At 45.5% G+C, this 21,638-nt stretch overlaps 5 protein-coding genes across 6 annotated transcripts in view; 2 read left to right on the plus strand and 3 right to left on the minus strand.

The window, feature by feature from the left end:
• The window catches only part of LOC111068398 (casein kinase I), a 32,383-nt gene extending 24,141 nt beyond the window's left edge, over positions 1 to 8,242 (minus strand). The window contains exons 1-3 of one of the 2 annotated variants that reach the window (XM_022357851.2): positions 7,913 to 8,242; positions 6,459 to 7,170; positions 6,092 to 6,367 (exon numbers count right to left, since the gene is read on the minus strand). In XM_022357851.2, the coding sequence (XP_022213543.1) occupies positions 6,092 to 6,117 (26 nt within the window). In that variant the 5' untranslated portion in view covers positions 6,118 to 6,367; positions 6,459 to 7,170; positions 7,913 to 8,242. Of the gene's footprint in view, positions 1 to 6,091; positions 6,404 to 6,458; positions 7,171 to 7,912 lie in introns of both variants that reach the window. The other variant, XM_022357850.2, reaches the window with a different exon arrangement.
• Positions 8,243 to 9,117: 875 nt separating this feature from the next.
• Positions 9,118 to 13,271, plus strand: LOC111068395 (nucleolar protein 6). The gene is made up of 6 exons (XM_022357845.2): positions 9,118 to 9,236; positions 9,294 to 10,723; positions 10,796 to 10,906; positions 10,968 to 12,208; positions 12,273 to 12,676; positions 12,746 to 13,271. Exons 1-6 carry the CDS (start codon positions 9,204 to 9,206, stop codon positions 13,154 to 13,156), a joined length of 3,630 nt encoding a protein of 1,209 aa, XP_022213537.2. The 5' UTR covers positions 9,118 to 9,203; the 3' UTR covers positions 13,157 to 13,271.
• Positions 13,247 to 14,804, minus strand: LOC111068401. The gene is made up of 2 exons (XM_022357866.2): positions 14,645 to 14,804; positions 13,247 to 14,579 (listed from the first exon to the last, which is right to left on the minus strand). Exons 1-2 carry the CDS (start codon positions 14,706 to 14,708, stop codon positions 13,315 to 13,317), a joined length of 1,329 nt encoding a protein of 442 aa, XP_022213558.2. The 5' UTR covers positions 14,709 to 14,804; the 3' UTR covers positions 13,247 to 13,314.
• Positions 14,805 to 15,163: 359 nt separating this feature from the next.
• Positions 15,164 to 17,416, minus strand: LOC111068396 (protein asunder). Its single transcript, XM_022357846.2, has 3 exons — positions 15,797 to 17,416; positions 15,425 to 15,733; positions 15,164 to 15,370 (listed from the first exon to the last, which is right to left on the minus strand). Exons 1-3 carry the CDS (start codon positions 17,329 to 17,331, stop codon positions 15,166 to 15,168), a joined length of 2,049 nt encoding a protein of 682 aa, XP_022213538.1. The 5' UTR covers positions 17,332 to 17,416; the 3' UTR covers positions 15,164 to 15,165.
• Positions 17,417 to 17,639: 223 nt separating this feature from the next.
• LOC111068397 (ATPase family AAA domain-containing protein 3A homolog) lies at positions 17,640 to 20,308 on the plus strand. Its single transcript, XM_022357847.2, has 4 exons — positions 17,640 to 18,002; positions 18,136 to 18,610; positions 18,672 to 19,695; positions 19,764 to 20,308. Exons 1-4 carry the CDS (start codon positions 17,789 to 17,791, stop codon positions 19,857 to 19,859), a joined length of 1,809 nt encoding a protein of 602 aa, XP_022213539.1. The 5' UTR covers positions 17,640 to 17,788; the 3' UTR covers positions 19,860 to 20,308.
• Positions 20,309 to 21,638: the final 1,330 nt, after the last annotated feature.

Raw genomic sequence — 21,638 nt, forward strand, 5'->3', positions numbered from 1 at the left:
CCACTTGCGCTACATAATAAAAGAAAACAAAACACAAACTAAACCAACGTAACTTTGTTGCCAACCAACCAACACACACACATAACACACACACACAGGGAGGGGAAAGAGACAGCCACATGTAACGTAAAACAAACTTTTTTGTATTACTTTGTATTATTTAATAGCAGAAGCAGCTCGTTGGGGCGACTCTCGCGGGGGGTTGTAGGGTGTTTCTTCGGTTGGGATAACCTAAATTTTGAGTTGAGTTGGCAACGAGAACAACAAGAAACATTCATATACATATGTACAACTATAACGTCGGCCAGGCCAGGCCGGGCCGAGCCGAGCCGGGCCAGGGTTGCCATCTGCCCCCAATCGGGAAGGAATTGAAAAAGAGAGGAGAATGGTGGGGCAGAACCCGAAGAACCGCAAAAAGCAAAGCCAAAGTTGCGTGTGGCGAAAAGTAGCTTCAATAATAATAATACAAGAAAATGCTGATGAAAAGTGAACGAAAGCGAGAGGAGGGATAACTTGAAGAGGAGGGGTCGAGAGGAGTGAGGGAATGGGGGCAAGCAGCTGTGACACACAAAAAAAAAACAAGGACAAATTGCGGATTAAGCAAAAAGAATGTGAATGTAAAAGCGTACACACAAAGGAAATAAAAAAGCAAAGCACATGACTTCCAGACCGACTAACGGGACCAACAGACCAACCGACCGACCGTCAGACCCCAACGACCCCAACCATCCACAAACACCACAGCCACACACAAACACTCACTGCCCCACTGCTGGTGACGTCATTAGCCTGTTGTCGACTGTCAATCGGTCGGTGCTGCTGCTGCTTCTCCACTGCTTATTCCTCTCTTGAGAGAGACACAGAAGAGAGAGTGCTTTCTTGCGTTTATTTGTGTGGGTGCACGCAGCAACAAGAAAGAAAAGGCCAAGATTGCTGACGATTATCAGCATAAGTGGAAACATCGCAAGCTGATGGCCAGGGCTGCCTGGCAGCAGGCATGCCCCACCGCCGAAAATGATGGGAGAGATGGATGTTCAAAGTTTTAGTGTGTGAGCGAGTGACATAAAATGGTCAATGCGAGGGCGTTTATCCAGAGAAACAGTGACATACATATGTACACTCTTTGAGTTAGAAGTGCAAGTCAAAAAAGGTAAGAAGTGTGACCATTTGGAGGAGTGTTCAAATACAGTTGTCGTATCGTAGCATTGGAATGAGTAAACGATGGATAATAGAATAGATCTGCATCAGTTTTGGTTCAAATCAAATTGCAGAAGACATTTTGAATCGATTACATGTGGAAATAAACGTTGACACTGATGGATAGTAATAGATTTCTTTTTTAAATGGGTGTATAGAACAACTGCGAACTGAAAGCGCCCCGCTGTTTGGGCATACCAAAAAAATTAAATAAACTTTGAATAAAAGCGAGAATCAATCGCTGATAAGTGAGCTACATGTACACATGCATATGTATGTACATATATGTATATGTATGCATGTCGATGACACTGTGGATGGGGGCGGAATGGGTTTCATGACAATCGCAGGTTTGTCTGAGAAATGCTGTTCATGCACTTTACAATGCACCTCTATCTATTGGGGTGATACGGGGGCTGCGGAGGTCTGGCAGCTCTTCAAACAAAAGTACAAAATGAAATGCACATGGCAGTGTGCAATGGTACAGCAAACGTAAGCAGAAAAAAAAACAGGAAAACCACTGGTGTGAAATTTTCATCTAATTAAATTAGATGCCAGTCATGCCTGAACACGAGAAAAGGGACACGGGGCACATGGACGGGGGATGGCGGGAGTGCGTGTACGAGTAAAAAAAAGCCTGTCAAACAAATCGATGGGGATTTAGTTAACAAACAGCTGACACAAAGCTTGGACACCGTCCAGCTCCTCCCCCTCACCCACCACAGCAGCTTCAGCTTTATGTACCTTTAAAAGCTATCCGCAATGACTCATCACGTATTATTTTCTATACGTTTGACAGAAAACGGAAAAGGAATCCGCACAGAAATCCTTTTTGCACTTTAGTTTGAATGATGGCCACAAGCGAAGAGGAAGAGCCAGTGCTTACAGACAGCCTCAACAAGTTCAGATAAGCGAACGAGCATCGCGGCATTGATGGACTGGACTTTGGGTTAATGAATAATGCGGTCTGTGTAGCCTGTTCTGTATTACATTACAACATGATTATGTCCTTTTGGGGGAGGGATTATTACACAACTTCCATTTGTCATTACTATATTACTCATCAACAACAAAAGAAATATCATCAATATAATAAACTCATACTGTGAAAATCTCTCTGAAGAGAAAAAATATCTGCTCCAATTTCGAACAGTAATCTTTATAATTTACTTCTTCGCCATGGCGATAACTGTTACCATTTTGACAGTTTATGACATTAATTCATAAAAATAAAATTAATGACTTTGTTTGGAAAGCTATCAGAATTTCGAAATCAGAAGAGACCGAGTTAAAACTTAAACTGTGTGCGTAGTTTACGCAGCACTCGACACACCGATTTTCTCACAATTCCACACTGGAAAATTTCAAGTGCAACGAGCCAAAGAGCAGGGAAAATGAAAAGGGACAAGTGCTCTTCTTTCAACTATTTTCAGCTTGCTCGAGTTTCTTTCTTTCCTTTCACTCCACAACACACTTCACTCTCCAATCTCCTCCAATCTCTCCTGCTGATTCTGCTCTTGTTCTCGGGCTCTCCAACAGAGCTCAACTATTTGCGTTAATTTCTCATCTTTGTCTCTGTACCCGGGAATTCCTCTGGTGGAAAGGAGAGGATGAACAAGTGGTAGATAGAAGTGGAACCATGGACGGGGGACAAACTTATTAGAGGAAGAGCGAAGCGCACTAACAAGTTGCTCAGGTCAAGTCTCAAGTCTGGTTTTTTGTTTGAGCTGCTCTTCCTTCCACACTCAATTCCATTTCGATGCTCTGCATTTTTTGGGGTATTATAATTTAGATATCTCTCGATATATCCCATGTCCACATGGGTCGATTTTTAAGCAGATCTCTTGTATTGCCCAATGTAAGACAGTTTCATCCTTTGATATGAATATTTAGTTTCTTTAAGGGTTCTAAAACTGCAAAAGGTATTTAAACTTCGGCTACTTTTTTGAGGTGCCAGTGTGTAAAAACTTCGTTGCACTTGACTTTTCTTTTATGATTTAGTTTTTTTTCTTATTTTTTGTGTGTGTTTTAGAAGACGGCGACAGAAACGATTTCAGTCATTTTTAATGAACAAAGTCTGTGTCTCTTTTTCTTACAGCCACTGTTCTCTCTACCCCTCTCTACCCATCTCCACATTCTTGGGTTCTGTCTGCGGCTTGTTTTGCTTCCTCTTAATGTTCTCCTTCATTTTTCTTTTTTTCTTAATTATCAGCAACTGGTTTTTCCAATGCCATTGATTTCGGTCTTGGTTTTTTGTTGTTTTCTTTATGCTCTTGTAATTGTTTTTAATTTTCGAAAACAAATAAATGTCGCGTTGGAACAACACGAATTCATAAATTACATTTTAATTAATTAATTGCTTTTTGGCCACCAAAGCAAAAAACCAACAAGGACAACCATGGGAGAGATATACGCACACACACACACATATTTACAGTAATCTTCCATGGTTATGGTGGGGCGTATGGGGTATGTGCATCCCTGTCTCGTCTGTGCGTGTAATTGAGGTCAAATGCGTTGTCCGCATATCAACTGCAGCAGAAGCAGTGGAGAGAAGCAGTGCTGAGGAGTAGTAGCTGAAGAGAGCCACTTTTGTTGGAGTAGGAGTAAGAGAGAGAGAGAGACTGGAGAGGGAGCTCAATAACCCCAAAGTCCAAGAGTTGTTGCTCGAGTTTTGTGTTTTTTTTTCTTCTTTCTTTTCGATAATTACACAGCAAACAAACACACACATGGGCTTGCATTAGTATGCGTATAAGTAAACGCATATTAATATGCAGTTTAAAACCAATAAGTACCCTATGTTAAAACTCAACGATACCCCGTAATTGATTGGAGTTCTTTGAGCTCCCATATAAACAGGATTCCTGATGGATCCCTTCCAGATTCTGACAGTAATATTTAAAAATTGCTAATTATTTTAAATCGAATCTCTCTTTAATTTATACATATTAAAGTGTACAAATATCCAGAATATAAGCCACAAATTGTACATCTCTTTAAAACAAATCCACTTCATTTTCTACAACTACTGGGTACAGGAAACTCATTTGATCGAAGGTTAAATCACTTGAGAGAGCCCGTAACTAAATATTTAATCATATAATTATGACCATCGACGCGTCGGCATCGCCATCCGCATCGATGCATAGAATGATAGTGTAGAGAGAGACCCACCTCCTGGAGACGTGTTGGTCTGAGTAAATGTTTGCACAAATGATTTTTATTTTGCGACGCTGTTGTTGTTTGACAGTGTGACCATATCTAATCACGAGAACGTTCGCTGATCTGATCACACGAATGAGGGAAATACTCCGTCCTGAAGTGCAGTCCAATCAGACTTCCTATAAATTGTTCTACCTAACCCACTGACGTCCCTAAAAGAAGAAATTCCACCGTATACCAGTCACGGACTATTAGGCCCTAGATCAATAAAGTATGGAGAAAATGGTTCCCCAGTTTGTCATTCTTTATCGTACTCTCCTCTGTCCATTCGAATAACACATTCCCATGGTGCCTGTGCCTAATGAATCGCCCCCAGAAAATCATTCCAGTGTATATGCATGGTGGCATCATGAAGAGCAAACAAGTGTGTTCAAATATATCCCCAAAAAAAGAACCCAAAATGCAGACAACAAACAAACCGTATAATGTAATATAAAACACTCCATTCCTTGTGAGACCTGAGGGGAGAGAGAAGCCAAACCCAAAGCCATAGCCAACAACAACCTCGAAATGTCAACAGACGTGCAGGACAGCGCACAAGGTAACAAGACGGAGACGAGACGAACGACACCCTATTGGACCCATATCCAAGGCAGCAGCAACCTCTTTCCGACAGAAGGAGGCCGGGGCCGGGACGGGATCAACTAAAATGTCTATAAAATATTTATAATGTGCGTGGCGTGTGAGTGAATTTTACTTTCCGCTTCCTTACACAAACATTTCTCGTATCTATAGTATATCTATTATGTATAGATTGGAAAACCATTTTGTGCCAAGAGGAACAAGAAGCAGGCGTCGTCTCCGCCACTCTGATAAACCAACTTCTCTACGGGGCAGCAGCAGCAGCCGCCGTCGCCGCCGCGGTAAATAAAATCAAATCAAACATAAAACACACAAAGTTTAAATAGAAAATTCTCTGGGCTAAAAATAAAATCTTTTTGGCAAACACCAACAAATCGAGAAAAGCTACTCAAGTGATAGTTGAACTTTTGGCCAAGTATGTACGAGTATGTGTGCGGATTTTCTTGGTCAACATTTATATACACAAAGCCAATCTATATAGGATATAGAATAATTTGTGCTTGTGTGCCCCATACAGGTGGCATAATCTGTTCAATGACAGCATTTTCATGTGTCACAGCTTCATTGCCCTTACGATTTGGCATTGAAAATAGGTACAAATAAAAAACAGTGTTTTTAACAAAAAGGGAACGTGACTTGTTGATGTCATAGGAAGATTTAATAGCAATAAAAGGATATATTAAAGTTTATTCTTCCTTAAGACTTTTTAACTCTATTTAAAAATCGTTCTCCCCCAGAATAATCTTATCGTTATCAAAATATCCATTCATTCTACATCTAAGCTTGATAGCAACATTTATAAAATCAATCGACACATCCGGTGCTTAAGAGTGTTTTTCCTGCCAAACTGTGAAACTGTTCTTGGTAATTGATAATTTTTGTTATAATACTTTCAGAATAATATTCAAACCAGTGTCTCAGAGACTTTAATAGCCTAACAAACCAGCGCCCAAACAAACATAAATTTCTGTAATAAATTTGGGTCTTTTTTTGGGTCATTCCAATGACAAATGGAAATGGGAGTTTCAAATAAGAATCGTTCCATTTTTTCAATGGAATTTCCATTAATATTTTGGACCTTTTGACTCACCTGGCTTGCCGTTCGCGTCGCTGCATCTTGGTATTGGGTTTTGTTTATTTTGTTGTTGTTTTCAATGACTGCTCTGACAGGCTCTTTGAAATTCGATTCAAAAATATTAATCACTTTCTACGGAATTTTGATAGCGAATTTTTTATCGGCAAAATGAAACTGGAACTATTGTTGGATTGGTGGTGCTGGGCTGCTGCTTCCTTCCCCCTGCTGCTCCTGCTCCTGCTGTTATTTTTTATCGGTAAGAGTGATCCGAGATGCGACTTGCTGGAGGATCTGTTGGATCAGATACAGACACAGGGTACGGGGGCACTGAGAGACCCGAATGCACGGACACGCACGGACATGCACGTACACACACACTCACTTAACGTTCACGCATGTCGCGCATGCGGCCAACACACACGTACGTTTACGGTGGATCTCTCTCTCTCTCCGGCCGCTCTCCCGCTCAAGAGTACAGGTGTGCGTCGGTCGTCGTCGCTCCCGCTCCCTCTCCCACGGTATAGGCTGTGCTAGCTTACAGTTACTCCTGTTCCTTTTGCCGTTTTAGCAGCAGCTGTTGTTGTTGTTGCTGTGAGGTCGTCGTTTGACATTAAATATGAAATTTGAGCAGCATTTCTTTGAATTTTATGGTTTATTTCTATTTTTTTTGTAGAAATTTCATGAAATTTGTGTTGAATTTTGTATGGGGATGGGTGTAGGTGTGTATGTGTTGTGTTTAGGTATGTGTCAAAAGGCGGGCTATTTTGTTTTTACACTCCCCTCGCACGTTTTCGAAGGGAAGTTTTGTTCTACGTTAAATATCTCTAGTTAAACATTTTCATCCAACAAACGTGGCCCAATTCTGTGTAATGTTTTCTGTTCAATTTCTTGCTATTTGTTCTTTCTCACATTCCGGACCCGGCGAAGAACAACAAAACGTAAAATCAACAACAAACAAAACGCTTTTTGTGGTGTAGTTAAATTCTGTTAATAACGATTTAATTTAACCGGTCAGCGCGCGTTTTAAACATTTACAACACATTTCTTCGGGTGCTTCCCGATAAGGGCAGACAGGCGGTCGTAATCAGATCAAGCTGCAAGTAAAAAATGAGAGAAGAAATTGCATTAATTCACACCTCCACAAAACGGTCCATTCTTGCATGGTATTTCTTTGAAGCAGGGCAGTATTTTTGCTTGGTATATTGAGTGAAGTGAACCTGCTCGTGGCGGCACGGTCACACTGTGTGGCGCTGAGAGCGCAGGCAGTCTAGCCAGCTAAATTTTATTTTTCTCATTGATTTTCGTTTAATTTACAGCCTTGTTGTCCCCCATTTGCTCTTTCAAACTGCAATGCTCTTTAAAGTCCTTACTTTGGTTCAAAAAAAAATCTAACGACTTGCGTTTGAAAGTTGATTGAAACACCTCCTTTGGACCAGGGCAGACAGAATTAGGCCAATTAGTGGCGTTGCGTATACCACCTCTTGGGGCCAGTCCATTGCGTTACAATTTTGGAAAAATGCCTCGGCCAGGGCTATGCGGAAGGCCAAGCGATCAATTTTCGTACGTGATTTCTTTTATTTTTATAATTTTTCACGTTTTGTTATTCGATGCAGTCAAAAAAACTCAACGGCGGCCAACTGATGGCCAAAAAGAAAGAGAGAGAGAGCGCGCGTATGAGAGGAAGAGAGGGTGTAACTACTCAACTTTTGGCCATATTTTTTCATTGAGCCGCCTTTTGCCAACGCATCATTATTTTCCGAGGGCTTTATTGTTCCCCCCTAATTAAAAGATTTTTACGCTTAATTAATTTGGTGGTCCCGTTTTTTGGTGATTTACCTTTTAGACAGTTTTGCACGCATTTTCACTACGCCTCATTTTTTCACTCATACACTCACACGCACGCACGCACAGACACAGTTACACACACTCACACTAGGACCGACTTCAATTTTGCAACTAACTAATAGCAGAGCGGTGTGTATATTAGTTGATTTTTCGGGCGTTTCGTTTGCTACTTATTGCACTACTTTTTACATATTTATCATAGTCTATTTTCGTTCCATTTTTCAATTAAACTCTTTGCAAAAGACCCAAACGCACGCAAGAGAGCACGAGAAAAATGGTGCGATTTTTTCCTTGCTTGCTCACACACACCACACACACTCACAAACACGGACTGACAGTGGGCTAGTGTTGGGAAAGGACAGAAATGGCTCAGCGGTGACACTGTAATATACCAAATTCACTAATTCGTTTTAATGCAAATAAGTATTAATAAATGATTGATTTAATTGATTCTGTTGTTTATTTTTTTGTTTTTTAACCAACATATTTGTATAAGTTTTTGATCTCCTTGAAAAATGGAAATTCTATAAAATACCAAAGAAAATACCACAGCACTGCCCAATTAGCCGGCAACTTTGTTTACACATTTGCCCTCGCAATCATCAGAAAACTAATTAATCTCTTCTGTATTTAATGTTTTAGTAACTTGAATGTGGCATTTTACTTGAATAAATTTAAACATCTTGTTGGCAAGAGGAACCCTACACAGGTTACCCACACTCACACACAACGGCACAACCGCAACCCGCAACGATTTACTAATTGTGTATATATTTATCGAAATACTCTTAATTTAATGTTTTTTAGTCTAGTTTATGAACAAATTTCAGAAACTTTTGTCCGCTACCGCACTTAATCGTTCGATTTTAGTTTGACCTAAAATCTACAGCTAAAAAACACTACCGCCTGCGGACTGAGTGACCACACCAGTGCTGCCAGAATTTCAGAGCCAATATAAGCTAGCTTCGAAACAAAGAAATATGCTGAAAATAGCTAACAGTTAAGCGATAATTGAGCCCTACCACACAACACATGAAGCCTCGGAACAACGTTCTAGTCCATATAAACAAAGTTCCCTTGACGAATTGCTTAAAAAGAATAGATCAAATAAGCTATTCCACTTTAACAAATTCGTAATCTAGCCTTAAAGAAGCTATAGTGACAGCACTGGACAACACTCCAGTTGCAGATAAAATACCAAAGCAAATACTAAATGGCAACACGTGCGTGTTGTGCATTCCCGTCTAGATAATTTATAATTTACATTTATTTTGATAGCGAAATGGGAAAAATTAAGAACAGTCAACGGAAAGGGGTAAGTTGTGGAATCTCCAGGAGTAAAAACATATAGCTAAATTTTTAATTAATTTAGCCAGTGGCCACCAAACGTCTTACAAAAGCCGCAAAAGACTCCGTGCTGGGTCAGAATTCAGACGGCAGCGATCTAGAGAAGCCAGGGACAAGCAGCGATGATGGCTTCGAGGAGCCAACTCCCAAGCCATCCAAGAAGATCACAGCATTGCCCGGGCCCGTGTCGATCATTGCGCAAAAGAAGAACAAGTTCAGGACAGATGACACGAAGAATGTGAAGCCACCAACGCTGGAGGAGATGAAGGAACTGCGCGACACACGCAATCTCTTTCACTCGAATCTCTTCAAGCTGCAGGTCAAAGAGATGCTGGAGGAGCTGCAGCTAAAGCCCAAGTACACCGAGTACATAGAAAATTGGATGGAATCCTTTACGGCCTTTACACAGCAGCAGCTGAAAGATGGCCTGATGGAGAAGAGTCAGCTGGAAGTGCCCTTGAACGTGGACAAGAAAATATCGGGCTTTATCTTCTCCAAGCCCACGAAAGAGCCTCAACTGATTGGTGCGGCCTCCACTGGCACCTTGCTTGGCCCAAAGATCGTGGTAGATGTGGCCCTGGAGATGCCCAAGAACTGTCTACACAAGGATGATTATCTGAACTTGATATACGATCAGAAGAGGGCCCTGTACCTGACCTACGTAACGAATCAGATGAGGAGATGCCCCGCCTATGCTCAGGATCAGTTTGCCTTCAACTACCATGGCAATAATCCACTCAAGCCAGTGCTGGAGCTGACGCCAGCCGCCAAGCAGGTGTCAAAGCACTTGCAGCTGCGTCTGTTCATCACAGCGCCACAAAGCACCTTTAAGCCGGGCCGATTTGTGCCCTGGAACAATAATATACGGCCCGCATACTACGATGATGAGTGGGATGAGGAGGAGGCACTGCCGTCCACACAGCACTACAATGCCAATGTTCTGTTCGACCTGACGCTGGCCCAGAACCAGGCACTCCTCGACAAGGCCTTCAAGGGCAGACGCAACTTTCAGGACGGTCTGTTGCTGCTCAAAGTATGGCTGCGTCAGCGGGAGCTGGACACAGGATTCACTGGCTTCGGGTCGCACATTCTGGCGTCGTTCATCGTGTATCTAAATCAGCAGCGGATACTGCATCAATCGAGCAGCAGCTACCAAGTGGCACGAACCGTTTGGAACCAATTGGCCAACACAGACTGGACGAATGGCATCACCCTGGCGCCCGCCTCCAGCCAAACCGAACAGCTGAGCACGCTGGCCGGCCACTACGATGTGTGCTTCATGGATGTCTCTGGACAGCTCAATCTGTGTGCGAATGTGCCGCTGGGAGTGTACCAGAGGGTCCGCGCAGAGGCTAAATTGGCTGTGGACTTGCTGAATGACATGAAATTGAATAGCTTTCCGTACATATTCATGCAAAAGTGTACCCTGTACACACGCGTGGATAACATACTCAAGTGAGTCTGGACTGGACCTCCTTCTCGTTTTTTTTTTTGTTGTAAAATTAACCCTGTTCTTCCCTGCCCCAGGATCACCAACTACTCGAGTATACAGCAAATGCTAGTGCTTCATTCCAAGCCGCAGGTGAAGTACGATTATGCCAATTATGCCTATCCTCAGCTGCTGAAAATCCTTACAGAGTGAGTAAAGTGTTTGTCTCTGTCGTGGCTGATGAAATTCAATTGAAATTAATCTTTTTAGACTTCTGCAAAAGGGACTCAAGGAACGTGTCCAGGCCATTCTACCCATAGAAACCGTCTGCATTGCATGGCCCGTCGAGAGCAAGCCCCCCATTATCGGACAAGCCATCCAGCTGGGTCTCATACTCGATCCAGAGCATGCCTTTGAAGTGCTCGACAAGGGGCCGGCATCAAACGATAATCCCGAGGGATGTGCCGAGTTTCGAAAGTTTTGGGGAGAGAAATCCAATCTGCGACGCTTTCAGGATGGCAGCATCACAGAGGCTGTTGTGTGGGGCACAGCCAAAGATGCGCCCAGCAAGAAGCGTCTGATTGTGCGCCAGATTGTGATGCATCTGCTGGAGCACCATCTGCAGCTGGAGAGCAACGATGTCCAGTATATTGCAGCCGAGTTGGATTTGGTTTATCATCTGTCGCCCTGGTTCAAGGTGTCCAAATTGAAGACCAAACTGGAGCTGCAGCAGGATACGGACGCGGAGGCACTGAGTCCCAATGTGATACGTTGCTATGACGATTTGGCGCGTCAGCTGCATGCCCTGGACGATCTGCCGTTGGAGATTGTGTCCATATCGAGCGTTTCACCCGTGTCCCGCTACTGTGAACCGATGCCAGTGCTGCCGCAGGCTCGCCTGATGGCCGACCACATCCATGCCAGCCACATACAGCGGGTAATCATTCAGCTGGGCCAGAGCGGCAAGTGGCCAAATGAGTTGGGCGCCCTGAGAGCCCTCAAGACGGCATTCCTCATTGAGATTGGAGAGAAATTGAAGGCGCAGTGTCGTCTCAACTGGTCCATTACCTCCGAGGGTCTGCTGGTGCTCAAGTGGGGCTATTGTTTCCTGCTGGAGCTGGCCCACAACAAGGAGCTGACGCTGCTCAAACAGGAGGTAACCGAGCGGGGAGTGACCAAGTATGTGGATAACCCCGAAAGTCGTGCCCTGGAGCAGCGGCACTACATCCTGCCCAAGGTCAGTGGCGCACTGCATTCCCTGCATCAGACGCACTCGGCCTATGGGGCGACTGTGTTGATCGCCAAGCGCTGGCTGGCCACTCAACTGCTGGACGATGGACTGTGGCCCTCCATGGCCACGGAGCTGCTGGTGGCGCATCTCTACCAGCAGCGGAATGCCCCCCAGGCCATAGCGGCACCCCAAACGGGATTCATGCGGTTCCTGCATCTACTCGCGCACAGCGATTGGAATGGAGAACTCTTTCTGCTGAACTTTAACAGCAGCTGGCAGGGTGAGCAGCTCCCCCAGTGACTCCTCGTTGTCCCACTTTATCTTTACTCTCTTGTCTTAAACAGAACAACAGATTGGGGATCTGGAGCACAGTTTCCGCAGCGATCGGCAGAGCTATCCGCCTCTGGCACTGGCTACTTCCTACGATCAACAGCATGCCGGCCGCCTGTGGACCACCGCGGAGTCGCCCAGTCTGCGTATCCTCTCGCATGTCTCACGATTGGCCCGCCACGCCCTGCTAATGATTGAGACCAGTTTGCAGTCGAAAGATCTGAGGTTTGTGCGGCCCGCACAGCTGTTCCGCGGCTCCAGCGAGGGCTACGATCTGGTGATACAACTCAAGTCCGATTTGGTGCCCAATGCTTTGAGCTACGATCTCGGTTCACCCTTTGTGTCCTTTGATCAACCGAACTACCTACTGCCAAGAGCAGGAAAGGATCTACTGGCAGCAGTTGTCCATCAATTGAGGGTAAGGTGTCCCACACCTTAAACCTAAAGAAACTTCTTTAATTAATTTGATTCCTTATGGGCTTTGCAGTCTGCGTACTCCGACTATGCTGCCTTCTTCTACAATCCGCATGGCGGCAAGGAATTGGCCATCATGTGGCGTCCCCCAGCAGAGTTCACACCGAAAGCCTTTAAGGTCACGGAGCTGCAGGCGTGCACGCCCTGCGACAAGGGCAAGGTTCAGGTGGTGAGGGAAACCCTAGTGGAGGACTTCAAAGTGCTGCTCAAAGACTTTTACCTGCGCATCAGCACGCCGGAAGAGCTCAGGCGTGAACAGCGGGAGCACACAAATCCCAAGCGATATTTCAATGCCAAGAGCCAGGAGAAGGAAGCCGCCTGTTCCAAGCCAAAGAAGCGAAAGCTGGCCAAGGCAGCCAAGGTGCAAGCTCCGCTGAAAAAGAAATCTCTGATTAAGAGCCGACCCCTGAAATCGCTGAGCTAGTTATAGCTACTACTTCGTATATATAGAAACCAGATGTAAAGTAAGGATACACCGAAAAGGATTCATAATTAAAGCTAGAAGATTTGTTAAGCCGGACAAAAATTTATAAATTAGCTAAAGAAAATATTGGACAATGGAATGCTTAGTCAGTCTTATTGCTATTCGCTGTCCTGCGATTGGTCGGTTTGATTCTGCCTAACAGATGAAGAGTCGTCGTCCTCTTGCTCAGAGAAGTGCACACATCGAACGCCCTTTGAGGCGGTGGCCACCGCCTGGTGGCGACACGGACAGGAATTTGCTTTATCCTTTTGGGAGCTGCTTTGTTGATCCACAGCCTGCTCTAATGGGTAGCCACTTGACTGATCTTGGGAACAGAAAAACAACTGATCTTGTGTCGGATCTTGGCCAGTGGCACGAAACTGATTTTGGGGACTGGTCCCAGTCTGATATTGTGGACAGCCAGAAGACTGATCGTGTGCATAATCTTCAGATTGAAGGTGGGACTGATAGTCTGCATATCTACTTTGTTTTTGTGGAGAAAAGCTGTAGGGATGACGTCTCGGCACGTCCGTGTATGTGCACGTTTGTTGCTCATTGTCGTGACGACTGGGATACTTGGACAGCTTAACGAACACATTTGCAGTTGATTGCTTATCCTTGGACGCCTTAACGGAACCATTGGCAGTTGAATGCTTGGACTGGGACTCCGCATCCGACATATCTGCGATTGACGACCTGGTCTGGCAGCAGGCATTGCGTCCAACTTGAAAATGACAGCTGGTATGCTGGCACCTCAACTCTGGCGGCTCGTGCTGGCAGCCACAGTTTTTGGTCAGGTTAGAGGTAGAGGTGGCCGCACTGTTGGGCGAGCACGTGGGATTTGACGGTTCAGTGGACGCATCGGCCACACTGCGTGGGGCCGGCTGAAGATAGATTGAAGATGTTGTCGACCTGGTCTGGCAGCAGGCATTACGTCCAACTTGGGAATGACAGCTGGTATGCTGGTTCCTCGACTTTGGCGGCTCGTGCTGGCAGCCACAGTTTTTGGTCAGGTTAGAGGTAGAGGTGGCCGCACTGTAGCGCAAGGTTGTGTGATTTGAGGGTTCAATCTCCACCTGCTTGGACCAGGCCAATTGGGTGGACACATCGGCCACATTTCGTGGTGCCGGCTTGTCATCCTCCATAGGCTTCTTCGGAACAAACAGATCCTGCAGCGCACAGCTCGGAGGCGTTGCATAGGCCAGCGCCAGAGGTGTGACGAGGCCGCCAAAGTAATTGACTGGATCTGCAGCCGGTGCCGCTGCTGTGGGAAACATATGGCCATTGGGCATAATCCGAGTGTAGCTCAAATAGCGAATATCCTCCGTTCGTCTGACGTCCTGCTGGGTGAGCACAAACATCTCATTGCCCACCATTATGGGGACTACAATGCGGGTTTTAAGTTATCTTCGGGCAATGCTCTTCTGAGAGGTAGAGTCTGGCACTTACTTTGGACCAGGGGAGCCGCCTCCTCTGACACCTGCAGCAGCTTTCTCACATTGTTGGCGGCCATTGTCTTGGGTAAGAACTGGAATAATTTAAAAAATATTTTCTAGAAATTTTTTCTGTATATTTTTGGATAGTTTCTCTTTAAACATTACACAAAACACAAAGGGGCCAAAAAATGGCAAAATGTTTGATTGAATCAACGGAATATAAAGAGTACGGATACAGATTCAGATACAGAAATAATTCAATATGAAGTTTTCTACACGGATTTAAGATTTAACTTAGTTCAATCTTTAACTATTAAATCTACAATTGCCACCCGCTGCAAAGTACTTTAAGAACAAAGACCTTGTTATGTACTTCATCAATGTGTATGGCTCGCATCCCTAAATTATTAATGTTTATGCCGAAATGAAGTTCGGAACTTTTCGAGCGCATCTAGAGCCAACTTTTGATGGCTAAAGAGTTGTCCCGACCTGGCAGTCCTTATTATCCATAGACTTATGTGCAATTCTGTATTTTCAGCTCCGATTAGTCTCCTCTTTGGGCACGACACCAACTCCCGATGCAGTAGCAGCAGCGGCGGCAGCAGCATCCTTCTCTTTGTTACCAAAATCGGGATACAGCTTGGCAATCTGTCCGTTGGGTGTGCAGATGCGACCCGAGAAGTCTAAACGTTTATTGGACTGACTCCGCTCAGCAGAGGAAATGATGTCCAGCAAAGATCTAAAACACGAGTAAGGGAAAGGTAAAAACATAAGGGATTCGGCTTGTGCTTACCTTGTACCACAGTTGGACATGCGTCGCTTGCTGGCTTTCAGCAGGCTATTGGAATTGATGCTGCTACTGACATTACTGGCACTGCTCATGGCCTCCAGGCGCTCGGGCGACAGGGGAGACTCCGTAAAGGAACGGAGTGTGGGTGTGCCTGCATCCGATTTGGTGGGGGCATCGCCATACGCGGCGCGCAGTGTTTGCAGGCTCTCCAGCAGATTCTTGTGATGCACTGTGCTGGCATTCAGCTGGATGAGCTGCTCCAACTCCCTGTACAGCAGTCGATACTGATCCTTGGCCTTGTGGGGCTTTAAACTGCAACATTTAAGGAGTTTCGTAAACGAATTCAATGAAGGGGAATTGAAAGAATTTTCATACCGCGCTCCGTTCGTGTGGGTAAAGGGTAAGACATCGCCTCGAGAGGCGCTCTTGTAGAGCTCATGGATGTGCTGCTGGCAGCGCACCTCGTCCTGTTTGTCCATATCCTCCTTGAGCAGCAGATGGAGGAAGTGCGGCAGCCAACTCAGATGCCGCTGCAGATGGAACAGCACTGTCGAGGTGGTGGTCAAGGGGAAGTAGCGGGGCAATCGTCGGGGCAAATTCGGAGCTGCAGGATCTCTGGATTTAAGCGGCACCATGCGCGACATCTTCATGAGCTGTCCCAGCTCCGATGTGCGATAATCGGTCACTCGTCCGCCGGGGCCGTCGGTAATGGACGGAGCCTCGTCCATGCAGGATCGTGTGATGCACAAAGAATGAACAAAGATCTCTCCGCCGCGGGCAGACAGCATGTGGCTGGTCGCCTTGGAGCCGGTCTTTCGGGGCATCTCCAGCAGGACGGAGCGTCCATTCAACAGGAAGTTGATCAGACAGGAGCTGGGCCGCGACGTAACGTCCACGGGCGTGACCAGAAACTGGCCCAAGCACGGCTGCAGATCAGCCGAACCGCAGCCACGTGGTGTGCACCATTTGAGGGTCACCGTCTCGTATGTTGCCCCCTGCTTGATGCTGGTGGGCAGACTGAAGTCCGGGCCACACGTAATGGAATGGGCACGGCGGGAATGCAGGATCTCCACATCGTAGTTGGCACTGGAATTGGCGTTCTGCTCCTCCTTCATCGGTATATTCGTCACCGTTGTGCTCGCCAGATCGTAGTGATCCAGAATGAGATGTGTCAGCTTGTAGGATATGTCCGGGGCACCCACTGTATGGATTTCCACATCCAGCAGCGGCGAAATTGCGAGCAGATTGCGATTGGTCACCATCGAATCGATGCCCAGAGGAACAATATTGAGAATCACGAGGTGACAGTGATTGATGCCCAATCCCTTCTTTGGGGGCGTAGCGGACAGGACATTCTGCTGGATGAGCACCGTGTTGAAGATGTCCTCGAGGCTCTTCATGCTGGTGTTGTCCCGCGCCGAGGTGATGCATATGACGCGTCCCTCGTTGAGTATCTGGTCATTGGGTATACCGCTGGCCATGGCCTGGATCTGCTCGTCCGTTGGCTCTGCCAGCGCCTCAATGGCCGCCCGGAGCCCATGGATCACCGAGTAGTCCGATGACTGGGGCATGCTGCGCGATGGTACGCCCACCATGACCATGGCATTCATCACATGCGACATATTCTGAGTGCTGGCGCTCCACGTGTTGACGATGTGGGCCGCCGTGTCCGAGACTATGAAGCGCACATGCTTCTTTCCCGGAAACAGGTCCCAGACGACGCGACAGTACTCGATGGAGGATTCGCAGGCGCAGGTCCACAGACTCTTGCTAAACTGTGAGCCCGAACCGGAGCTGTGGCCAGAGGGCTTGCCCTTCAGAAAGTCCATGGATATGTACTCCTCGCTGGCAATGCTGAAGTAGCGCGTGTGGTCCAGCACAAAAATCGTCTTTTGGTTGCGTTCGAACATGGTGGGGGACGGACGCGACGCCTAAAAAATCAAACCAAACAAAAATAATGCAATTGTTTGCTGGAGAAACAGCTGATTGAGTGATTTGAAAAAATATCAAATTGATATTCGATATATCGCTGCACAGTATCGATACATGCCAAATTTTTCATAGTTCAATTTAATTCCTGAAATTTAACTCCGGTGCTTTATCTTTTTGCTGTACAAATTGCAATACTTTCCAATTTTTCTAGAAAATTCGGAAAATTTATGGACATTTGCGCAACAAAATATCACGATATAAATATTTATAAATATCGATATATTGTCATTTGGATATTTTGACAGCACTAAATCAGAATCACGTTGTACGGGCGTAAAACTTGGATTTACATTATTTAAATACTTGTTGACATTGCACACTCATTCATTAGTGAAACACGAAGTTTAGTCCAGCCATTTATCAGTTAAAACAGTCATGTCGTGGTTATTGGGCAGAAATCGTCAGCAACCGCAGCCGGATCCTTCTGCTGGCGGCGTAGATGGAGCCGATCCCGAGGGTAAAACTGCCGGTGGGCGGACCGGCGATGCAGAGCTAACACGTGCCGAGCGCAAGGCCATGGAGGCCTACCGCTTTGATTCATCGGCACTGGAGCGGGCCGCAGATGCCGCCAAGACCCTAGAACGTTCAAGTAAGTGGAAAATTTCATCAGCCAATTGCATAATCGCCATGCGCCCCCAATGCTATCAAAGCTTGGTCGCGTGTGTGTGTGTGTGTGTGCTTTATTGTATGAATGTGTGTGACCTATGATAATCTGCTTGCAGAACATGCTCGCGAGGCTTTGGAGTTGTCCAAGATGCAGGAGTCCACCCGCCAGGCGGAGTACAGCACCAAGGTGAAGGAGTATGAGGCGCACATCGAGCAAGCCAAGGTCGAGCAGCGCCGCATTGATCACGAGGAGCGACGCAAGACCCTGATTGAAGAGACAAAACAACAACAGCAGCGAGCCCAGTATCAGGATCAGTTGTCACGCAAGCGGTACGAGGACCAGCTGGTCCAACAGCAGCGCGTTCAGGAGGACAATCTTCGCAAGCAAGAGGAGAGCGTACAGCGGCAGGAGGCCATGCGCCGTCAGACCATCGAGCATGAGATCGAGATGAAGGAGAAGAATCGCTTGAAGCTGCTGGAGCACGAGCTGAGGGCCAAGGCGCGCGTGGACCGTGAGAATCGCGATCTGAACTTGGAGAAGATTCGTCTGAAGGCGCAGGAGCATCGAACCACTGTGATGGAAGGCATCAAGTGAGTAGTTTCTAATAGAACAACGTTTAGATGTCATTCAATTATTTTTGTTTGCTTGCAGAACGGCGGGATCCGTGATTGGAGCTGGAGCTGAGGCCATGCTCACCGATTGGGACAAGGTGTTGACTGCCGCTGGCGGCCTGTCGCTGCTTGCCCTGGGTGTGTACACGGCGAAGGGTGCCACCGGCGTTGTTTCCCGCTACGTGGAGGCGCGCATCGGCAAACCATCGCTGGTGGGCGAGACCTCGCGCTTTGCCTTTCTCGATGCCGTTAAGCATCCGTTGAACTACATCAAGCGACTGCGCTCCAAGCCAGCCGATGCACTCCAGGGCGTTGTTCTCAATCCGAGCCTTGAGGAACGTCTTCGCGACATTGCCATTGCCACAAAGAACACACGCATCAATCGTGGCCTCTACAGGAATGTGCTGATGCACGGCCCGCCTGGTACCGGCAAGACCATGTTTGCCAAAAAGTTGGCCGAGCACTCTGGCATGGACTTTGCCATCATGACCGGCGGCGATGTAGCGCCCATGGGCAAGGAAGGCGTCACAGCCATACACAAAGTGTTTGATTGGTCGCACGCCTCGCGCCGCGGTCTGTTGCTGTTTGTGGATGAGGCCGATGCCTTCCTGAGGAAGCGTTCGTCGGAGAAGATATCGGAGGATTTGCGGGCCGCTCTGAACGCCTTCCTGTACAGAACATCCGAGCAGAATCCCAAATTCATGCTCGTTCTGGCCTCGAATACACCCGAACAGTTCGATTATGCCATCAACGATCGTCTGGACGAGATGGTGGAGTTCACGCTGCCCGGCCTGGAGGAGCGTGAGCGTTTGTTGCGTCTCTACTTTGACAAATATGTGCTCCAGCCGGCCGCATCTGGCGCCAGGCGCTTCAAGTTGGACACTTTCGACTATGGCAAGACTTGCTCAAAGATGGCTGTGCTGTGCAACGGAATGTCTGGACGTGAGATCTCCAAACTGGGCGTTTCCTGGCAAGCAGCCGTCTACGCCTCCGAGGACGGCGTCCTGTCGGAGAAAATGGTTCTGGACAGATGCTATTCGGCCGCCGAGCAGCACAAGCAAAAGGTGAGTTTTTCTACAATACAATGGTGTTGCCATTTGCTAACAATAATTGTTCAAATACCTTTTCGTAGATGGCTTGGTTGTCGGATCAGGAGCGAGCCGACCATAAATCGATTACGGGCGGAACTATAGCCCCACCCCTAACACTCACAGCCAACAAATTGTGAGCTGGTGGTGATCATGGAGCACCTGGAGGATAGTAGGCAGCGGCTGCCAGACAAACTCCATTGACTCACATGTTTAGTTTTTAAATGTCCTAACTTTAAGTTGGTAACGCACAGGGCTTTTTCTGATTAATGGATACCAAAACAACAGCTGAGATCAACCTACTATGTGTATATTTATTTACGTATATGCATTTGACTTATTGTACAAACAAAATCCATGATAGACTATCGCGTGTTCATCAATGCAATTAAGTTTTACCTACTGATAATTGTATCACTAACGCTATAGTAACTCTCAATAGTATGTACAAAAAGAGCTGCATTTTCGGCACCTGTTGTTGCATTTAGTAAGACGAAGCTTTGGATGTATATTTTAAATTTTAAATTAAATTGCCGCGCCGGCACTGTGAGAGATTTATATTAAACTTCTCGCCGGCGTTGGCCATTCATTTGACTCTTTCGCCTGTGTTTTCCTATAAACGAATATGAAAATATAAACTTAGATCACTTGTTAAGGATTGTGTTTTAATCTCTTTATCATCGTTAGTTTTTATCGGGGGTTTTGATATAAATATCCGCACTTCGTGTGGCAGGAGCAGTACCATTCACGTTGCAGCACTTGTTGCTGGTGGCAGGGTGATGGCACAGGTACGGAGATTGCTGCGGGCATTCAATCGTTCGCATAACATTACCCTTGGCCTAAATTGTTACGTACATCAGAGAGAGAAGTAATAGAACCTTGCAATCTTTCAGCTGCCTAATTCGTGGCCGTGAACTCCATATACATCCACATACATATTGTAAAGGGACTGCAGGAAAATAATTGAATTGATTAAATATATGGTATTGAGATAAATAATTTATAAACAATATTACCATCTCCAAATATCCGTACCGGTCCAACAAATTGTCAAATCATACAGGGCAGAGAGACCTTCTTTGAAATACTTTCCGACGTGGTCCTTTTGTTCGTCAACAAATTCCCACGCGCGTATTCTTTGTACCTCCTTGCTTTTGCCGCCCCAGCTATTAAAACCGCATTATTATATTATATACACCATCAATATTACCTAGAAATAAAGTGAACCAATATAAAATATTAATACAGTCCTTTCATTAGCAACCAAACGAACAAGAGAATCGGAATGCAGAACAGTTTGGGTTTGCAATCCTTGGTAAACAATTTCTCTGCACTGACAAAAGCTAAAAAATAGCCCGAACGCCTTTTTAAATTTAATAATTTTTTCGTATTTAAATTAGACGTATACGCCGCAGCGCCACGCCACGCCGCCGCCGCAACTGAATCCCGTAAATAACGGCGCGCGGCGTTCCGCGTCATAACTATTTATACGAGGAGGATTTTTATTTTGTTTAAAATCTATATTTGTCTGTTTTTAAATCCTTAATAAACATTTGAAGCAGGGAGCATTTATAGTAATATTTTGAATATCAAACAATACAAATTGTATATAGTTTTTAATGAAATTCTTCGATGATAATAATTATTTGTGTTAAGACCAATTATTTGTGTTAATTATTATCAGTAATAATTATGTTTCAGCAAAAAAGTAAAACTGAAAATTAATGATTAACTTATGAGTTTTATTTTATCGCTCAGAAAAGTCATCAAATAATGATTATTTTTTAGTCTTAATTTTTTTAACTCAAAAATAATTATTATGGATAATTATTAATAATAGTTAATAAAAAAATAATTATTACCACAGACTATTATCCTTGAAACTTTCAATTTAACAATTTTAGTGGATTTTTTTTAGA

This window comes from Drosophila obscura, unplaced genomic scaffold, assembly GCF_018151105.1.
Source record: "Drosophila obscura isolate BZ-5 IFL unplaced genomic scaffold, ASM1815110v1 contig_4, whole genome shotgun sequence".
In the NCBI taxonomy this organism is placed as follows: domain Eukaryota; kingdom Metazoa; phylum Arthropoda; class Insecta; order Diptera; family Drosophilidae; genus Drosophila; species Drosophila obscura.

Coding starts and splice junctions, on each gene's coding strand:
- LOC111068397 (XM_022357847.2), top strand. CDS start 17,789: ATGTCGTGGTTATTGGGCAGAAATCGTCAGCAACCGCAGCCGGATCCT. Junction 18,611..18,671: donor ACTGTGATGGAAGGCATCAA/GTGAGTAGTTTC, acceptor GTTTGCTTGCAG/AACGGCGGGATCCGTGATTG. Junction 19,696..19,763: donor CCGAGCAGCACAAGCAAAAG/GTGAGTTTTTCT, acceptor ACCTTTTCGTAG/ATGGCTTGGTTGTCGGATCA.
- LOC111068396 (XM_022357846.2), bottom strand. CDS start 17,331: ATGTTCGAACGCAACCAAAAGACGATTTTTGTGCTGGACCACACGCGC. Junction 15,734..15,796: donor ACCCACACGAACGGAGCGCG/GTATGAAAATTC, acceptor TAAATGTTGCAG/TTTAAAGCCCCACAAGGCCA. Junction 15,371..15,424: donor ATGTCCAACTGTGGTACAAG/GTAAGCACAAGC, acceptor CTCGTGTTTTAG/ATCTTTGCTGGACATCATTT.
- LOC111068401 (XM_022357866.2), bottom strand. CDS start 14,708: ATGGCCGCCAACAATGTGAGAAAGCTGCTGCAGGTGTCAGAGGAGGCG. Junction 14,580..14,644: donor GGCGGCTCCCCTGGTCCAAA/GTAAGTGCCAGA, acceptor CCCGCATTGTAG/TCCCCATAATGGTGGGCAAT.
- LOC111068395 (XM_022357845.2), top strand. CDS start 9,204: ATGGGAAAAATTAAGAACAGTCAACGGAAAGGG. Junction 9,237..9,293: donor AGAACAGTCAACGGAAAGGG/GTAAGTTGTGGA, acceptor TAATTAATTTAG/CCAGTGGCCACCAAACGTCT. Junction 12,677..12,745: donor CAGTTGTCCATCAATTGAGG/GTAAGGTGTCCC, acceptor TGGGCTTTGCAG/TCTGCGTACTCCGACTATGC.